The 16,904-nt window shown below is 54.4% G+C and overlaps 3 protein-coding genes across 10 annotated transcripts in view; 1 reads left to right on the top strand and 2 right to left on the bottom strand.

Moving 5' to 3' along the window:
* Positions 1-10,879, top strand: part of DNAJC17 (DnaJ heat shock protein family (Hsp40) member C17) — a 30,706-nt gene extending 19,827 nt beyond the window's left edge. Inside the window, exons 2-11 of one of the 2 annotated variants that reach the window (XM_019968542.2) lie at positions 535-604; positions 898-956; positions 1,152-1,239; positions 2,624-2,709; positions 2,948-3,044; positions 3,603-3,646; positions 4,109-4,186; positions 4,996-5,076; positions 5,557-5,667; positions 10,686-10,879. In XM_019968542.2, the coding sequence (XP_019824101.1) occupies positions 535-604; positions 898-956; positions 1,152-1,239; positions 2,624-2,709; positions 2,948-3,044; positions 3,603-3,646; positions 4,109-4,186; positions 4,996-5,076; positions 5,557-5,667; positions 10,686-10,808 (837 nt within the window). In that variant the 3' untranslated portion in view covers positions 10,809-10,879. The remainder of the gene's footprint in view (positions 1-534; positions 605-897; positions 957-1,151; positions 1,240-2,623; positions 2,710-2,947; positions 3,045-3,602; positions 3,647-4,108; positions 4,187-4,995; positions 5,077-5,556; positions 5,668-10,685) is intronic. The other variant, XM_019968543.2, reaches the window with a different exon arrangement.
* Positions 4,181-10,686, bottom strand: C10H15orf62 (chromosome 10 C15orf62 homolog). 6 transcript variants are annotated; one of them, XM_070797289.1, is made up of 3 exons: positions 7,842-10,686; positions 5,394-5,483; positions 4,181-4,799 (listed from the first exon to the last, which is right to left on the bottom strand). In XM_070797289.1, exons 1-2 carry the CDS (start codon positions 8,353-8,355, stop codon positions 5,416-5,418), a joined length of 582 nt encoding a protein of 193 aa, XP_070653390.1. In that variant the 5' UTR covers positions 8,356-10,686; the 3' UTR covers positions 4,181-4,799; positions 5,394-5,415. The 6 variants fall into 6 exon arrangements, with proteins under 6 accessions (XP_070653390.1, XP_019824110.2, XP_019824109.2 ...); XM_019968551.2 differs by having other exon boundaries at positions 4,181-4,792; XM_019968548.2 differs by lacking the exons at positions 4,181-4,799; positions 5,394-5,483 and adding an exon at positions 6,620-6,931 and having other exon boundaries at positions 7,842-8,524; positions 8,670-10,686.
* A 167-nt stretch (positions 10,880-11,046) lies between the features above and the next one.
* GCHFR (GTP cyclohydrolase I feedback regulator) lies at positions 11,047-15,108 on the bottom strand. 2 transcript variants are annotated; one of them, XM_019968553.2, is made up of 3 exons: positions 14,653-15,108; positions 12,800-12,894; positions 11,047-11,559 (listed from the first exon to the last, which is right to left on the bottom strand). In XM_019968553.2, the coding sequence occupies exons 1-3, from the start codon at positions 14,686-14,688 to the stop codon at positions 11,436-11,438; spliced, it is 255 nt and encodes an 84-aa protein (XP_019824112.1). In that variant the 5' UTR covers positions 14,689-15,108; the 3' UTR covers positions 11,047-11,435. The 2 variants fall into 2 exon arrangements, with proteins under 2 accessions (XP_019824112.1, XP_019824111.1); XM_019968552.2 differs by lacking the exon at positions 14,653-15,108 and adding an exon at positions 13,899-14,594.
* Between the last annotated feature and the right edge of the window lie 1,796 nt (positions 15,109-16,904).

The following is a 16,904-nucleotide window of genomic DNA, read 5'->3' as shown; positions in this document are numbered from 1 at the left end:
TATGATGATTTCTTAAATGAGTCTCCCCATTGTTGGAGATTTTGGTTGGCTTTACTTTGGGGCTTATATAAACTATGTTTTAGTGGGCGTCCTTGTATATTTATTTTGGCATGCTTCTGCAAGTCCAAATTCCATAATAAGTCAAAGAGAAAGTACATTTAAAATGTTGATGGCTAAGTTTCCCTGCGGAAATGTTGCCCTGGCATACATTACATTACACTAAGACTGTGTGAGTGCCTGTTTCTGGATGGCTAGAGGGAATCTGCCCCTGCCAGGAGCCTCTGACATCCACAGTGGTGAGACTGGGCGCTCAGCAGGAAGCAGGCCCAACCCTGCTGCTGGGCAGCCTTCAGCTCCCTCCGTAGCCTTTGCTTCCACTGAAGATCTCCACTGTGGTTGTGAGATGACTATTTCAGTGTGGCAACCTTCTTGTAGCGATGCAGAGCCCTCCCTGGATTTCCCTTATCCCGTTAGCAGTGTTTTCCTGTCTGTCTTGGGGTGAGAGAATGAATAACCCAATCTTGTCTCTTCCAGGTGAAGAAGGCATATAGACAGAAGGCCCTCTCCTGCCACCCAGACAAAAACCCGGATAATCCGAGAGCAGGTGAGCCTCTCCTAGGCATGAGGAGAAGCCCAACCCACCTGGGTGTGGTGCGAGTGCCATGGAGGTCAATGCACGCAGCCTGACTTTGGGCACTGGGCCCGTGGCTGCACTTCACACGTTAAAGGCATCTGATCAATTGCTGATATACTCACTCTTCTTTGTTGGTTGGGCATCTGTTGATGTCTTCCTTTCCAGCAGCCTGTGGCTTCTTTGAGGTGCTTTTCTGAGGGAGCACACCGTCACCAAGTCTAACTTTACTTTTCTCCTCTCTCTTTTTTGATCTCTATGTTTAGCTGAACTCTTCCACCAGCTTTCTCAGGCCTTGGAGGTACTGACCGATGCTGCCGCCAGGGTAAGCACATCCTCCTCTATCTGAATTGTCCCCCACATTTAGAGACCACTGTGTGCTTCATCCTCTATACTCGGCCATACTGTCCTCGCCTGGAGACTGTCACCAGACTGCCTCACTAGCTCCAGGGCTAGTGGCGGGGCCAGGGAGGAGGCCTGGCGCTGTGTGTGTTACCCTGTTGACTCTTCCTTCTGCCAGGCTGCGTATGACAAGGTCAGGAAAGCCAAGAAGCAGGCGGCAGAGAGGACCCAGAAACTTGATGAGAGAAGGAAGAAAGTAAAGCTCGGTAGGCGGCATCGTGGTGCTGGCGCCCTGCGGTTTCCCTGGGTTGTTTTTGTGCAGCTCCGCCACCTTTGCTCCTGTAGCTTCAGTTCCAGCCACGCAGAGCTTTGGGCCCCAGTCCTGGACAGAACCCCGTTCTCAGGGGCGGCTCCTGAAGGACAGTCTGAGGAATAATAACAATGACTAGGTGTGCTATTAGCTAAGCATTGTGACAGATGTTTTACTGCCTCCTTTAATTATCATGACTGTCCAAAGAGCTGGGTGTTACGAAACCTATTTTTATAAACAAAAGAGGCTAAGGCACCAAACAGATAAGAACCTGCTGGAACCAGGATTTGAACCTACACGGCACGAGCACAGTCAGGTCTTTGTTGGCCGTGCTGTTGTTTATCTGTGTCGTTTGTCCAAGTTCTGCACAGAGCTCTCACTCTGAAATCCCCTCAGAAGGATCCAAAGAGAGCCAGACATTCACCTTTTGAAAAACAGCTTTATTGACATTATTTTGTATATCCCATTGTCCACCCATTTCAAGTGAACAACTCAGTGATTTTTAGTAAATTTAACAAATGGTGCAACTATGACTCTAAATCAATTTTAGAACATTTTCATTACCCCCACAAGATTGGTTCAGGCATTCTTCACTCAATTTTTCTCCCCTTCATCTTGCCTGTTTCACATCCATATATTTATTATGTACATATACCATCCCCATACCTCCATCAAAAACAAATAAACCTGGAGTTTAGGTAGGTAAAGTGAACAGAAAAGAAAGCAGCGAGTCCCAGACCTGAGAGAAGCATTTGCCGCAGCAGCTGGCCTGGGACAGAGCCACAGGCAGGTTTCTCTTGGAAGGTGGGAAGGGCTCCAGGCCCTGGGGTGATGTCCTTGCATGGAGGCTTCTGTCCCTATAGCTGGGTCTGCAGTGAGGCTTGGTAAATGTGAGTTGAGGGGCAGGTAGAGGAGACAGTGGAAACTCGAGCACAGTGGTGGGAAAGAGCATCGAAGCCCAGGCAAGGTTGCAGGCTGTGGTGCCAAACCGCAGGAACAGAGGCCGGCGGCTCCACCCACTGGCAGCCCTGACCCATGGCCCCAGGCTGCTGACATCAGCACCCACCCACACCTTCACTGTTCAGAGAACCAGCTTGGTCAGTGGGAGCTGCTGTAACTCTTCCAGACCCCAGCCACTCAGCTGGAGCCTATACTCTTCCTTGTGACAACTTTTCTCAATGGAAATGAATCTGGGAGCACATGGGCATGGAGGGAGGAGGAAGAATTACTGGATGGGTTCATGCTACATGAGACTTTGGGGTACAGCCAGAGCCAGGTGGGCTGGGGCCATGTGGAAACTGCTTAAACCAGACATTGGGTCATTCAACCCTTGTGCCTAGACCTGGAGGCCAGGGAGCGGCAGGCCCAGGCCCTCGGCAGCGAGGAGGAGGAGGAAAGCGGGAGCGCCAGGACGCTAGAGCAGGAGGTGAGCGTCCAGGCCCTGCGACCATCCTCAGGAGGAAGAGGCCGGTCAACTAGAGGCTGCTGTGTCTGGGGCGGGCATGCCCTTCCTGCCTTCCCCTGTGGGATCTGGGTCGTCTGTCCCACCCACAGGTTGCTGAGCCTAGCTTGCAGGTGGAACGTCCCAGGGACCTTTGCAAGGTGAGCCAACCTGGAATTGGATCTGCACAGAATTGTCACCCTCCCCAACCCCCGCTCTGCAGATCGAACGCCTGCGAGAAGAGGGTTCCCGGCAGCTGGAGGAACAGCAGAGGCTGATCCGGGAGCAGATACGTCAGGAACAGGAGCAGAGGTTGACAGGTGAGAGTCTGGCCCCCACACCGGCCTCCCACTCTGAGGTGGCTCACAGCGGCCACACTGGCTGCTCGGTGAAGTTGATCTGGAAGCTTCTACCTGCTGGAACCCTCCGGGTACCCCACTTGGACACACGCCACCTGTCCTTTCTTACAGTTCTCTGGGGCTTATTGGCTTTTCACTCTGCCTGAGATCTCCTGGCCGCATTTATGTTGGCTCTATTTTTGGAGCAGATCACCAGGGCAAGGGGAAGGCTCTGGGACCCTTTGTTTCAGTAGAACTGTGAGGTCTATACCTCTGACTCTTGCCCCCAGAAGGCATTCATGGCCCCTCGTTGGTGGAGTGCTAATCATGGCCTCCAGCAGGCAGCTGGGCTGCTACCCTAAGGTGGCAGCTGGGGGCAAGGGTGGGATTGCTCCTACTTGCCCTGTCAGGCTCCACAGCAGGGCGGGGCACTGCCCATGGACAGGAGTGATCTTTGCCAGGTCCTTGTGGCCCTAGACTGTGTCTCCCCTGGGGGAACCTCTCCACATTCTACCTTGCTAATTTTCCTAAATTTTCTAGGAATGGCAAAAAATCCTGAAAACAAAGAAACCCCCAAGCTAAAGGTGAGCCCTGCAGGCTCCACGGGCCACTTCACACTGCCTCCTCTCAGCAAGAAGAGATGCTTCTGGGGTCACCGGGGCTTGTGGTGCGGACACTGGATCTCTGGAAGCCACACCACTGCCCACATGCCATCCTTCCGTCTTCCCAAGGCCTGAGCATCAGGATGGCCCATCAGAGCTGGTCGTGAAAGGCTGTTCTTAGCCTTGAAGGCTGCAAGGCAGCCCTCCCTGAGGCCCCTTGAAGGAGAGCATCTTATAGGCTCTGTAAGAGCCCTGAGACTGTGGCTGAGCAGGCCTCCTGCCTGTCCATTTTCCAAGGGGAATGCATTTCTTGGGGGTGCTCCCTAGATCACTGGTGCCTTGAAGGCCAGAGGGGTGTCTGCTCAGTTTGTAAAGCTCAGGTGCAGGGTCTGGTCCTGTTGAGAAGTCAGTGTTTAACAGTGGCCCCCACTGCCGTCTTTTCAGCTCAAGTGGAAGAGCAAGAAGGAAGCTGAGTCACAAGGCGGCTATTCCAGAGATGTCCTCCTGCAGCTCTTTCAGAAGGTCAGCTCTGCTTACTTCCCTCTTACCCATCATCTCAGTCCCCATGTCAGTCAGCCCAAACCTCAGGATCTCCAGGCCTAACCTTCCTTCACATCTCTACCTGCCTTTTTTTTTTTTTTTTTTCTGTGCCATAAACTATGTGGTAAGTCATTTCAGTTGGGTCTCTTTGTGACCCTATTTACTGTAGCCTGTTAGGCTTCTCTGTCCATGGGGTTTTCTAGGTGAGAATACTGGAGTGGGTTGTCATGCCCTCCTCCAGGAAATCTTCCCCACCCAGGGATTGCACCCTTTTATCCTGTGGCTCCTGCATTGCAGGGGGATCTTTTTACCGCTCAGCTACCAGGGAAGCCATAAACCATAGGATAGTCTAAAGACTTATACTTGAGCCATGGCCCTCCAGTCACTCGTGTTGCCATGTGTCACCTCCAGCCAGATCTAGCCCTTGTCATCCTTAGAAGTAAGGGGCTTGGCTGGGTGTATGGGGAGAGAGGAGGTGGGTGTCTGGCACTAAAGCTCCGTCCTCTCCATCTCCTTCAATCATGGAGGCAGCTGTGCGTCTCTGCTGGTCCAAATCCCCACGTCTGCCCAGCTCGCCTTTGCTGTCTCCTGTATTCTTAGAAAAAGAAACAACAAACACAAAAACCTTTCTTTCCCATCTCTGATATCCCCTCTCTAGGAACCTAGCAACAACAGGTTATCCCCAACCCAAAATGACTTGGTTGCCTCTGGGTGGCCTAGGCTTATCTCCAGTGTGAGCTGGGCCATCCTGAAGGCTGGGCCATGCTTACCGGGACCCCTTATCCTCACAGTACGGAGAGGTGCTCAACCTGGTGCTCTCCAGTAAGAAGGCAGGCACCGCTGTGGTAGAGTTTGCAACCGTCAAGGCTGCGGTGAGTGCTCTGTGGGGTTTTGGGGGCCACCAGCAGCCCTGCCATTCCAGGGGAGGAACTCAATTTTGTGGGCCCTCTGAGCTTAGGTGTCCCCACTCCTTGGGCCAGCTTAGAGCCAAGATCTCCCCGAGGCCCACAGGTCTTTGGAGAGGAGACAGAGTGAGTGAAGGAATGAATAGGAGAATGTTCCAGGGATGGTGTTATTTCCTACTGCCTGGCTCCACACCCCTCACCTTCCCCTGGAAGCCAGTGTGCCTCCAGGTTGGGACCCTCACAGAGCCTTCTCCCCTCCCCCACTGCCCAGTCAGAAGACTCACGTTTCCCATGAGCGTCAGAGCTTCAGCACACCATCGCACAAAGGCTGCTCCACTTTGCTTGGAGGATGAGAGTGCTGGTTTTGGTTCTTTCTGTAGGGGTAGAGAGAGCCATTGTGTAGCTGACTGGAATGATGGGACTGGGACTGGCTGTTGTATTTGACAGGAGCTGGCTGTCCAGAATGAAGTGGGCCTGGTCGATAACCCTCTGAAGATTTCCTGGTTGGAGGGACGGCCCCAGAGCGCGATGGGCCACAACCACCCAGGACTGTCCCGGGTAAGGAGCCAGGCCTCACTCTACTGGGCCTACTCAAGCTTCGGGGTGCCTCTTCCTATCTGGGCTCTTCTCAGGGCCTTTTCCTCACAAACCCGTCATCGGGACTACGGAGAGATTGTCAGGTCTGCCTACCCAAGCAGGAGGACTGTGATTCCTTGCTGCCTCTTTCCAGGCTGGCTTACCCTACCCACAACTCTTAGACCTTACTTTCTGTGTTCTGGTCTCCTTTGGGAGCTCTCATCATCATCCAAAGGTGTTGCCCTGGCCTGTGGGTTGCTTGGTTGCTGTGTGAAGCATTTGGTGCTGAGATGACCTGGCGCTTCAGGGAAGGGCTGGTGAGGAGGGTGGCTGCCTTCTTCCCCAACTTCCTTCCAGGTGTGTCTGTGGCTGTCCCAGACAGGGACCTACTGTCAAGAGGCAACATTTCCTCCTTAGAAATAACACTGTCACCCTGCCAACACTGAGGTGCTACCTGGTGCCCACCTCTTGGGGGGAAGCACAGACTTGAGCTGACACATGCCATGTACCAGCTCTTAGTCCCCACGGCCCCACGAAGGCTTGTGTTCACTTCCCCTCCATACACATATATATACACACACTCGGCCCAGGTCACACCTGCCCCCGCTTTGGTGGGGAAAGAGCTCTCCCTTCTCAGAAGCATCTGGGGGTCTGTGCCTCAGGCTGATGTGCTCCAGCCCCTCTGGGGGGAAGAGTGCCCCTCAGCAGGTCAGCAGGGCCTCTGCTCCCACTGCCTCTGGCATGTCCCCTGCTCTCTGACATGGCCCGCACCCGTGAGGATGGGGTGCTCTCTGGAGTATGTCCCAGAGCCTGGACAGAGGAGGAAAAGGAACTGCTCTGAGCCCCACCTGGAACTCTTTAGAGACTGTTTCTCTCCCCCCCTCACCCCTGTTAAGTCCCAGCATTTCACAGCCCCAGATGACACGCCATAGGCTGTGTGATAAAGAACTTTATTTATCATCTGCACCCCCAGGGGAGCTTTCCGCTCAGCACATGCACACAGAGTAGAAATGGGGAGGCCATAAGGCTCGCGTTGTGGAGGCAGTGTGTGCCAGAACCACATGCCGCCAGCCAGGCTCCGCCTCCAGGTCTTCTGGCCATGCGTCAGGGCAGTGCTGCAACCCCCATCATCAGAGGCTTTGAGCAAGGCTCCTTGGTCGTGGTGGCGATTCTGGAGACCAGCTGTGCCTCTTCAGTGTAACAGCCTTGAGCTTTGTGTCCGTCCCCTGATCAGACCTCCCGTATTCTCATGGGTGCAGGAAGGAGGGAAAACTGCACTGTATTTCATTGCATTTCCCCAGGGCTCCCATCCCAAATCTTTCCGAGAATTCCCCACAGCCTCTCTTCTGAAGCTGTCTATGCCTGACATGCCCTCGAGTTCCTTCCTTGGGCTCCAGGGAGTGCTCCAGGCAGCTGTGTTGGCATTTTGAGTCTCTCACACCCACTTTCCTGCTAGTGATTTTGGACTTTTTCCTGAGTCACTCTCTGGATCTCCATCAGCCTCGATCTTCCCACCCCACAAGCCCCTCCCTCTCCTGGCAGGTCCCATATGCTTCCCTTCCCCCACCAGCCTATGGTCTAGGCCTGTGTGGCCCAATAGAACTTTCTCCAGTGACCTTAACGTTCACCGTTTGCCATTCAGCGTGGTAACCCTTAGTCATATGTGGCTGCTGAGCACTTTAAATGTGGCTAGTGTGACTGGGATGACTTTTTTTATTGTATTTAGTTTTAATTAGTGTGACTTTAAACAGCCACATGTAGGAGCTGGCACAGCGCATCCATCTTTGAGCCAGTCTTTGTCCTCCACTCCCAGACTTGCCCCTTATGCCACCGTCCCTCTGCCTCCACCCAGGCCTCTGCCTGTCCCTGTGGCTGCAGGCATGGCCTCCCTTCCCAGTCTAGCTAGCTGTCTTCAGGGCTCCTGCCAGCAGGTGCCCCCCTCACATTTCTGGCTTGCCTCTATACCTTTGTCCCTCCACCCTGGGGTGACTCAGAGAACTGTTCAGGACTCCAGGGGGTAGGGGCAGGCAGGGACCTGGATTTCTATCCCTATCTTAATCCCCGACTGTCCCCTCCTTCTCTGGGTCCCCAGGCTCCCACCTCTTTCAGTCACCCCACCTCTGCCCACCCTCCCCCCATTCAGAAGCTGAGCTCACTGGGAAATTGCTCTCTCAGCATCTGCAGAACCTCCTCAAGAAGTGAAATCCCCAGGTCCACTTTGAAAGAGAAGAAGGGATCGCTGAGGTCCGGAGCAGGTGTCCTCTGGAAGGGGGGCGTGTCCGTAAGGTCCTCCTCGGAGGATCGGTGGAGGTTGTCTGCCACGGAGAGCGCGGAGGGCAGGGTGGCAGAGTAGGTGGCAGTGTACTCTGCGGAGGGGGCCTCTAGGATGTTGGGGCAGCTGAAGCTTTCCCTGTAGAGACGCGGGGGTTTGGGCGGGGCCAGCAGGGTGGCCCGGGGCTGCTCGTCCCCCCACAGTGGCAGGCGCCGGCCGTCCGGTCTCCCTCGCAGCTCCCGTATGACCTCTCGGTTGCTGTACTCCTCATGGTCCCCCCCAGCTGTGCTGGCCTGGCTGAGCACGCTGCCCTGTCGCCGGAGTCTCCGCGGCCGCCCCAGGCTCAGCCGCTTGAAGAAGGAGGGGCTGCGGAAGGAGCCTTTGCGCCAAGTCTCCATGGGACCCTGGGGAGCCCGCAGACCAGCCTGGTACCTCAGAAGCCCGGTCAAGGGCAGCTGGGGACCATCGGGCCCTGCTGGAGCAGTGAACAGCGAGAATCAGGCAGCCCTCGCGGGCAGAAGCAGAGGCCTCCGGGTTTCTGCTCAGCACAGAGCGTGGGCGAGCATCCTGGATGATGAGAGGGCATGCAGGGCAGTCCAGGGGAGCCAAGACCTGGGAGTGCTTGGCGATAGGAGTTTCCCAGAGGGGCAGGAGCGGCCCGGTTACTCAATAGGGTAGTGGAAAAACCCCAGGAGGAGGAAACTGCACTTACAGAGCTAGAGTTCGGGCAGCTGTGGTAGATGAGAGCTGCATTGTCTTCCGTGGGGCTGGGCTTCTCACCGGCTCTGCTGGCTTCTCCCTGGCCCTGGCAGGAGACCGGCCTCTCTGCTGGTAGCTCCCAGACTGTGATTAGTAGCTTGGCTGTTTGTGACCGCGTGTGGCGGTGGAGATGTTTTGTTGTCTTCAGTTGACTCAGTCAGGTGGGAAGTGGCGTTCAGGCTCTGAGGTAATTGCAGCATCTGCAGGCTGGGGTTTGGGCTGCGCGGCCAACACCCTGGGGCACCAGGGAGCTGAGGATTCCTCTGGGGACTGTCCGGGCAGCCCTGCTCTGTGTCACCACGCTGCCTCCTCTTCCTCCACAGCCCCAGTGCTCTGGGGCCTGGTGGGCAACCTGGCTCTCCAGCTCCTGTGTGTCTGGAGTGAGGAACTCAGAGGTGGGAGTTAACTGAAAGACTGGCGTGTGGAATGACTGTTGGGGAAGGAAGGGACCTGTCACTGGTGTGGGTGACTCAGACCTGGGGCCCAGTGACAGGCCCTCATTAGCAGAACCCGCAGGGATGGGGAGGAGGAAAGAGGCAGAGGGTGTGTTAAGGGTGAGCAGCCCTGCACCTATAAAGTGCTGGCTCCTCCCAGGGGCGTGCCAAGGGTGACTTCAGGTTTTCTCAGCAGAATAGCATTACCTTGGGGACGGGAGAACTGACTTCCCCTTGCCCTGACTTCAAACCTGGCTGCTGTTTCCTCTCCCTTCCTTGATTTACCCAGATGGCCTCAGGGCAGGAAAGGACAGTTGAGGGCCAGGGTCCTACCTTCCTGTCAGGCTGTGTGGACCTCATCTGGGGTCTGTCCTCTGGGGAAGGGGCTGGGCCCAGCCTAAGAGGTGGGCCTGGCGGGGAGGGCCACTCTCCTTCAAGTTGCTGCAACTTGGGAGAGAGGAGGAGGCGTGGGGTTGTTGGGAGGAACAGGGGGATCTGGGCTGAGTAACACTTCCTGGTTCCGTACATGCCCGACTCCAAACCAGTTGGCCAGGGCCTAGCATCTTAACCCTAGCCACTCCCTTCTAATTCCCTGGGTCACTGACCACCAGACTTTCTTCTTGGCTTGTTCCGTGAAGGTGCACCAGCTTGGGGTACTATGAGAAGCTCTCTGCTGTGCAGCCCCCTTTGACCTGGCTCGCTTCTGTGCCACCTCTGGTGGGCTTCACCCGTATTCACATAGCTTCAGCTGCACGGAGGGAGGAAGTGGATCTAAGACTCACTGCAGACATTATCAGGGCATGAGGTCGGTGGCTCAGGGCTCTCCTGCAGAGCCGCCTCTCCAGCCCACAGCCTTGGCCTACTAAGGTGGTTGTTTATTATTCTTTTGATTATTAAAATACTGCACTCTTTAATCCCTCACACTGTGCTGGCAAGATCATAAAAGAAGCCAGGGCCCTGCCCTCCGGGAGCCCTGGTGTGTATTTTTAGGAGGCAGGCTGGCCTCTTGTTTCCCTCTCCTCCTAGGGTGGGGCTCCCTCTGTGTCCTTAGCAGGAGCCAGACCACAGGAAGGGAGGGCAACTGGGAGGGGGCAGTGTTCTCACCTCCTCCTGGCAGAGCTGGTATATTTCTGCACCTTCAACAAGCCCTCTTCCCTGGGAACTGGTGGAAAGCAGAAACCATGGGGTACAGGACATGAGGGGAGATGAGGGCCTGGCTAGAGCATGAGCAAGTGAGTCACTGAGCTGACTGCAGATGCGAAGGACCTGGGAGAGGGGGAGGCGGGGTGGGGTGGCAGCTGCTTGATGGGCTGGAGGGAGGCAGCCGAGCATCTGGCCTGGTGCCAAAGGCCTGCTTGCTGTGAGGGAATATGGGTGGCTTGGGGTTGCGGGATGTTCCAGGATCCTCCCTTTCCCAGGCAGCCTCCCTCCTTGACCATTGGTGGCGGCTCTGCCTAGGCCCTGTCCTCCAAGTCTGGAATCTGTGGGACACTGCCCTACCACCCTGATCCCTCCCTGTCTCCCTCTGTCCCCAGGGCTCAGTGGTGTCCGAGAGGGACTACGAGAGCCTCGTCATGATGCGCATGCGCCAGGCAGCTGAGAGGCAGCAGCTGATTGCCCAGATGCAGCAGGAGGACCAGGCGGGGCAGCCAACGTAACCTCCTGCCTCCAGCCCTCTCCTCCCACAGCCCTTTTCTTAAACATCACCAATAAACTTTCTGTTTTTTAAGAGTCTACCTCTACTGCATACATAGGTATAGGGTGTGGGCCTACCCAAGTGTGGCCCTGGTTTCTGGGCTCTGCCCAGGCCTGGCTCTCCCTCCCAGGGAGTGGGCAGACCCCAAGGAGGCGCTCCCCTTGGTGAGAGTCAGTGGCCAGCAGAGCAGAGGAGCAACCTCTCATCACAGCCCTTTATTGGCTTGGACTAGCTATGCAGGCCCTACCCACCCAGTCCTGGAGCCATGCTCCACAGGGGCACCTAGCTCCCTGCCAGGGGCAGCCTGGCTCGTCAGGCCCTGTTTTTGACAGAACAGGGCCTCCTCCAGGGCCTGCGCCTGGCCTGATGCTGGAGGGGCAGCTGAGGGCACCAGGGCCAGGGGCCCTACCCTTCCACACTGTCTGAGACAGGTTTCAGAGAAGGCCATTCACTGCCCAGTGGTACTGGGCCAAGGAGAAGGATGATTTGGGAAGAAGGGGCAGGGTGGTGAGCAAGGCAGGGTCTTGGGGTCGGGGCCCATGGCAGCCACTCCAAAGAAGTGTGACTGGCGCTCCTCCGTGTGGGAGGGTCACTCCTTGTGCAGGCACCACACCAGCGTCTGGCCCACCCCTGTCATGCTCAGCACACGGAAGCCCCTGCGCTCCAGCTTGTCCAGGACGATTCGAGGAGGGTCATTCACGTAGTACTCAGAGCTGCGAAGAGAAGGAGAGTGGCATGAGAGGGTACACAGCACAGCCCCGCCTACAAACCTAGTATCTGCTGCAGACTCTGTCTGGTCACAAGTACTCCTAACAGGACTGCTGTTTTCAGGTTGCCTTCTGCAAATGTTCCCTGCCCCGTCACCTGCTTAGCTCTTTGCATCATCTCATTTATTCCTCTCAACAACCTAAGGGAGGTACTGTTATTCCTATTTATAAGAGAAAATCAAGAGGAGTAAAGCAGCTTTTCTGATGTCATCCAGATAGTAACACCCCCGTTAGTCTGAAAATAGCCCACATGCCCTGGGTCACTGCCAATTTGGAGGGAGCAGCCTCCTTTCCCCAGGGCCATCCCCCAGGCCTCTGTCCTCTTGTCTGACTGTCCTGTAGTCCTGGAGCAATAAGGTTGGCCTTCAAGAGCTCCTGGCTGTGGCTGCCGCCCCCTAGGATGGAGAATGCTTGGTTTCCCTTCTTTCAGGATTAATTGATTCTGAAGGGCCATCAGATACATAAAGAGCTCAAGCCCCAGGCTGGGCATCTCAGAGACAAAAGCCTCATGGCAAAGGGATGGAGTTGGCTTCAGCCTTCCAACCCTGACCAAGGGGCTAGGGCCAGCTCACCAACTCTTTCCCTTCTTTTAACTGGGGTACACTCTGGTGACCTTTCTTAGGAGTTCCAGCCTGTGTGAACAGGGTTCTCCCTGTCCACTGGGTAGGAAGGAATGAGGGGCAGAAGAGGAATTAATGATCACTGTTTAGACTTGGAGTTGGGGTGAAGGATGCCGAGAGAAGTGGTTAAGTCCCCAGGCAGCAGCTGAACTGGAAGCAGGACCCAGGCATCCTGTTCCTAGGGCTGAGCTTTGTTACTCATTCAGCTCTTCAAGCCAGAGCCTTTCTCTGTGCCTGTCTTGGCCTTGATGGGATTCAGCTTAGAGATGAAAAGGTAAGGCAAGAAGCAGTCCACTTGGCAGAAGTCTATACTCAGGGGACTGGACTCTGTCCTGGTACCTTGTCCACGGGCTCCCTTGTGAAGGCAGGGCCAATGGAAAAGCTCTCAGAGCAAGCCTGGGGGGCTGTGGTGAGGCTGCAGATGGGACCCACCCTACAGAGGACAGATCCCCAGGATGCAGGCAGAGGGGTCCTGAGGCTGGGCAGGGGCATTTTCTTGTGTAAATGGAACAAAGACAGGCCTCGGGGCTGGCGGGGAGAAGAGTCTTAGGAATGCTACTACTTACAAGTTGTTTCCCAGGACACTTCTTTTTGAGGCCCCCAGATGCTGCATCAGTTCTGGATCTGAGTGCTCATCGCCCACCACGGTGGGGCCCACCTCCTGCAAGGTAAGCCACAGAGGCTGCTTGGCTGTCTGCCAGGTCGAGGTGTGCAGTTAGCCTTTATCTGAGCCCACTTCAGTTAAAGGCTGGAGGGACAGGGAAGGAATCTTGGGGACTAAACACAAGCTGGGAAGGGGTAGAGTCCATCAGTCATCAGACTGAGCAATGTGGGGCCTCCTTGGCCCCTCTAGGCTGGACCAGGCAGTGCCCAACACTGGCACCTTCATGCCAGGCACCACTGCGTGTATCTGTGTATCAGAATCACCCAGAGAACAGAGAAATGCAAATGTATGTCCACATAAAAACTTGCACACACAGTAGCATTATTCATAGTAGCCAAAAAGTAGAAACAACCCAAATGTTTGTCAACTGATGAGTGGATAAATGAAATGTGATATAGCCTTTCAATGGAATTTTATTTGACCCCTTTATTTGACCTCTTTATTAAGAGGGGTGAGTACTGATGCATGCTACAATACGGATGAACCTTGAAAACATCATGTAAGTGAAAGAGGCCAAAGACCATATATTATGATGAAAAGTAGGCGAGTGGTTACCTAGGGCTGAGGGGCCCGGGGAAATGAGTGACAGCTAAGGTTCAGGGTGTGGGTCTTCTCCTAAGACCCAATTGGAGTCTTTGGAGAAGACAATTGTTCTAAATGTTGTTCTAAATGTTCTAAAATTGCTTATGGTGATGGTTGAACAATTCTGAATAAGCCAAAACAAACCCAAACCCACTGCCGTGAACTCTACACTTTAAATTGGTGAATTCTGTGGTTATATGTATCATATACCAATGAAACTGCTAGTTTAAAAAATTGCTTCAGGAGCACTGAATTCCCAAACTCCAGGCTTACAGAGTGCTTCCGGAGATCTGGGAAGGGACCCAGGGTCTACATTTTACCATCTGTACAGCTGACTGGCTCTTAAACCACTGCCAAGACTTCTCCCATCCAGTGGAGAGCGCGTCTGCTATTTCCTGCATCTCTAGGGAACCGTGTACCTCCTGATGGATCACCGGAGCACTGGAGAGGTAGGGGGCAGACGAGCATCCTGCTGCCCAGGTTGGGGACCCAGTCATATTGTGAGCAGTCAGCACCTTCTTTTTGCAGAGGAAACTGTGCCCAGGGAAAGGGGCGTGGCTTGACTGTTGAATGGATGTTCTCACACCTCTAACCTTCCTGGTCGTCTCCGGGTTCTTTCTTCTCTTTCTTTTCTAAGGTCTCAGAAGAGCTCTTCCTGGAAGTGCCTAAGGGCGCAGGTCGTAGCTGTAGGCGGGCCACTTGGCACAGGGGTCTCAGTGTCGTAGCACATCCTTTTTTCAAACCTCTTTTCCTTAGATTAGTCCACTCCTCCCACCCCTCATTGCCCGGCGGAGCGGCTCTGTGTAGGGCAGTGGTTGCTGCACTTGAGAGAGCAGGACTTTCTGAGTCCCTTTCAGAGGCTTCGACCTCCCGCAGGCAGGTAGGACCCGAGCCGCAGGCGCCCGGAACTCCTGAGTGGCGGGGACGCACGCACGTAGTCCCCCTTCCCGGCGCTGGAGGGGCCCGGCCGCCGGAGCTCCCTAGTCCCAGTATCCAGGCAGGGTCCGAGTTCCAACCTTCCTCTCCGCCGCCCGCGGGGGGCGTGTCCCAGGCGGCTTCCGCGTCTCGGCACCCGCAGGCGTGGCCCGGGAGGGAGGCGCCAAGGTGCGGCCGGCAGCGTCCCCCCGCCCTGGGCCCAAAGCCAACTCCCAGGGACGAGCAGCGGGTACTCACCATGCGTATCTGGGTGCTGATGAGCAGGTAGGGCATGGTGCGCGCGTCCCGGCCAGGCTCCTTCCCTGGACTTTGGGTAGGGCGCCGACGCCAGCCCTTCAGGCTCCGGGACTGAGACCAGCAGCCTAGAGTCCAGTTACTCCGACTCTGGCCTCCGGTTGCGCCAATCCCTGAGCTCCTGGTCCGTAAGCCCCTCGACCGGCCAATCAGGAGCGGGCGCCCTTGACGCGCCCAGAGCTCGGTGATTCTAGACCCGCCCCCTGCCCTGGGGCAGCTCACTGGGACCCTGTGTTGTCACCCGCCGCTCCCGAGGGTCGTCCAGCGGAGCGGAGGGACCTCTGTTGGGTAGTGGGGGGATCGCTCCCGCACCGGCGTGCCGGAGCTGGGAGCGGCCCCCGAGCTCTGCTGGCTGCGTTGGGCCGTGGCGCCCAGCGCGTGTGTTGCCCTTGCACCCCGTTACTGCAACACCTCCAGTAACAGGTTCCAAAGTCCTGCTGGTCCCCGTCCCAGCCTCTGTGAAGCCCAACAGGGAGCAAAGGGCGACCCCACTGAGGTCTCCCAAGCTCCTGCCCACCTCACCCAAAGACTCCTCTAAAATGTTTATCGGATCCCTACTTCCCGACCCAAGACACGGTCTCCGGAGATTCCTTAAGCGCATGGAAGACAGGCAGGAGACCCCTCCGGTGCACTGCGCATTCCTGCCTCCTCACTGTAGTTCCTAGTACAGCGGCGGAACCTTGCATTTCTGTGGCCTTGTGGGTAAGTATGTAAGAGAACTGAGCACTTCGCAGAGTGCCAGGCCTAGAGAGACTGAAACCAATGCAATCCGGCCGTTCAGAGAGCTTTCCATGAAGCGAGAGAGACACGGCACACGTGCAGGAGACTACAAGGCAACACCTGGGACAAAAGAAACTTACCCGAACCAGCCACCAAAGAGAGCAGCGAGTTCACCTCCACGTGTTCACGCCCTCATCTGGATGTATCAAAATCTGACAACATTCTTAATCTGCCTTGTGACATCTGCCTTGTTGTGATTGGTTTTTTAAAAAAGAAAAGCAAAACAAAGGCAGCCTGTAACCTTCCCTCCCAGGCTCTTGAAAAATCTTCACTTCACTGAAGGGCACTTACAGGGCTCTCTCTGTGCCTCCAGCACTTTGACCGATGAGGAGAGAAGTACAAGGGATAAATAGCAAGTTGTAACCCTAAAGGGAGAAGGCAATGGCACCCCACTCCAGTACTCTTGCCTGGAAAATCCCATGGACGGAGGAGCCTGGTAGGCTGCAGTCCATGGGGTCGCGAAGAGTCGGACACGACTTCACTTTCACTTTCACTTTTCACTTTCAAGCATTGGAGAAGGAAATGGCAACCCACTCCAGTGTTCTTGCCTGGGAAATCCCATGGAGAGAGGAGCCTGGCGGGATAAGCCTGTGGGGTCACAAAAGAGTCAGACATGACTTAGCAACTAAACAACAACCCTAAAGTATACTTCCTGGTCTGATCTGTTTTTCTGTACCCTCTTTCCCTATTCTCTACCTCCAGGACTAGAAGTCTAGCTAGAGAGATAAGACATATTTATGCTTAACAAAGGATTTGTTAAACTAAAAACTAATGCCCAGGATATAAAGAAATCTTACAAATTAGGAAGAAAAAGAAGAAAAATGGGCAAATGACTCAATTAGGCACTTTTCAAAAAAGAGAGTGGAAATAGGCAATAAACATAAAACATAATGTTCAATATCATTAGAAATTCAGAAATGCATATTAAACCACAACGAGATAATGCTTTACAGATTTGAAAAAAAATCAAAATATGTGAGCATCATGTATTGGTGAGGATGTCTAACAGTTGAAACGTGAAACGTTACTGTTGGGATTACAAATTGTTATGATAGATACAATCACCTTGGAAAACAATTTGGCATCATCCAGTAAAGCTTAAGATGTTCATTACTGTGACCCACCAGACCTCTCATCGATAAACCTAGGAAAACTCACTGACTACATCAAGAATATTAAAAAAGAATATTCATAACAGCACTGTAATTAGCAAAAAACTGGAAACAGTCTTTATTGCCATCTGAAGTAGAAAAAGATTTTGCTTGATTCATACAATGGACACTACAATAAAAATGAATAAAAAAGCAAATACTGGGGAAAATACAGAATAATCCTATTTACCTAAAGCTCACAAACATGCAAAACTAAACAATTTGAAGGAAATGATAAATATAATATTCAGGGTAGTGGTTACC

Source organism: Bos indicus, chromosome 10, assembly GCF_029378745.1.
Source record: "Bos indicus isolate NIAB-ARS_2022 breed Sahiwal x Tharparkar chromosome 10, NIAB-ARS_B.indTharparkar_mat_pri_1.0, whole genome shotgun sequence".
Taxonomy (NCBI): domain Eukaryota; kingdom Metazoa; phylum Chordata; class Mammalia; order Artiodactyla; family Bovidae; genus Bos; species Bos indicus.
The sequence above is the reverse complement of the archived record's forward strand: the minus strand, read 5'-3'. Positions and strand labels throughout refer to the sequence as shown.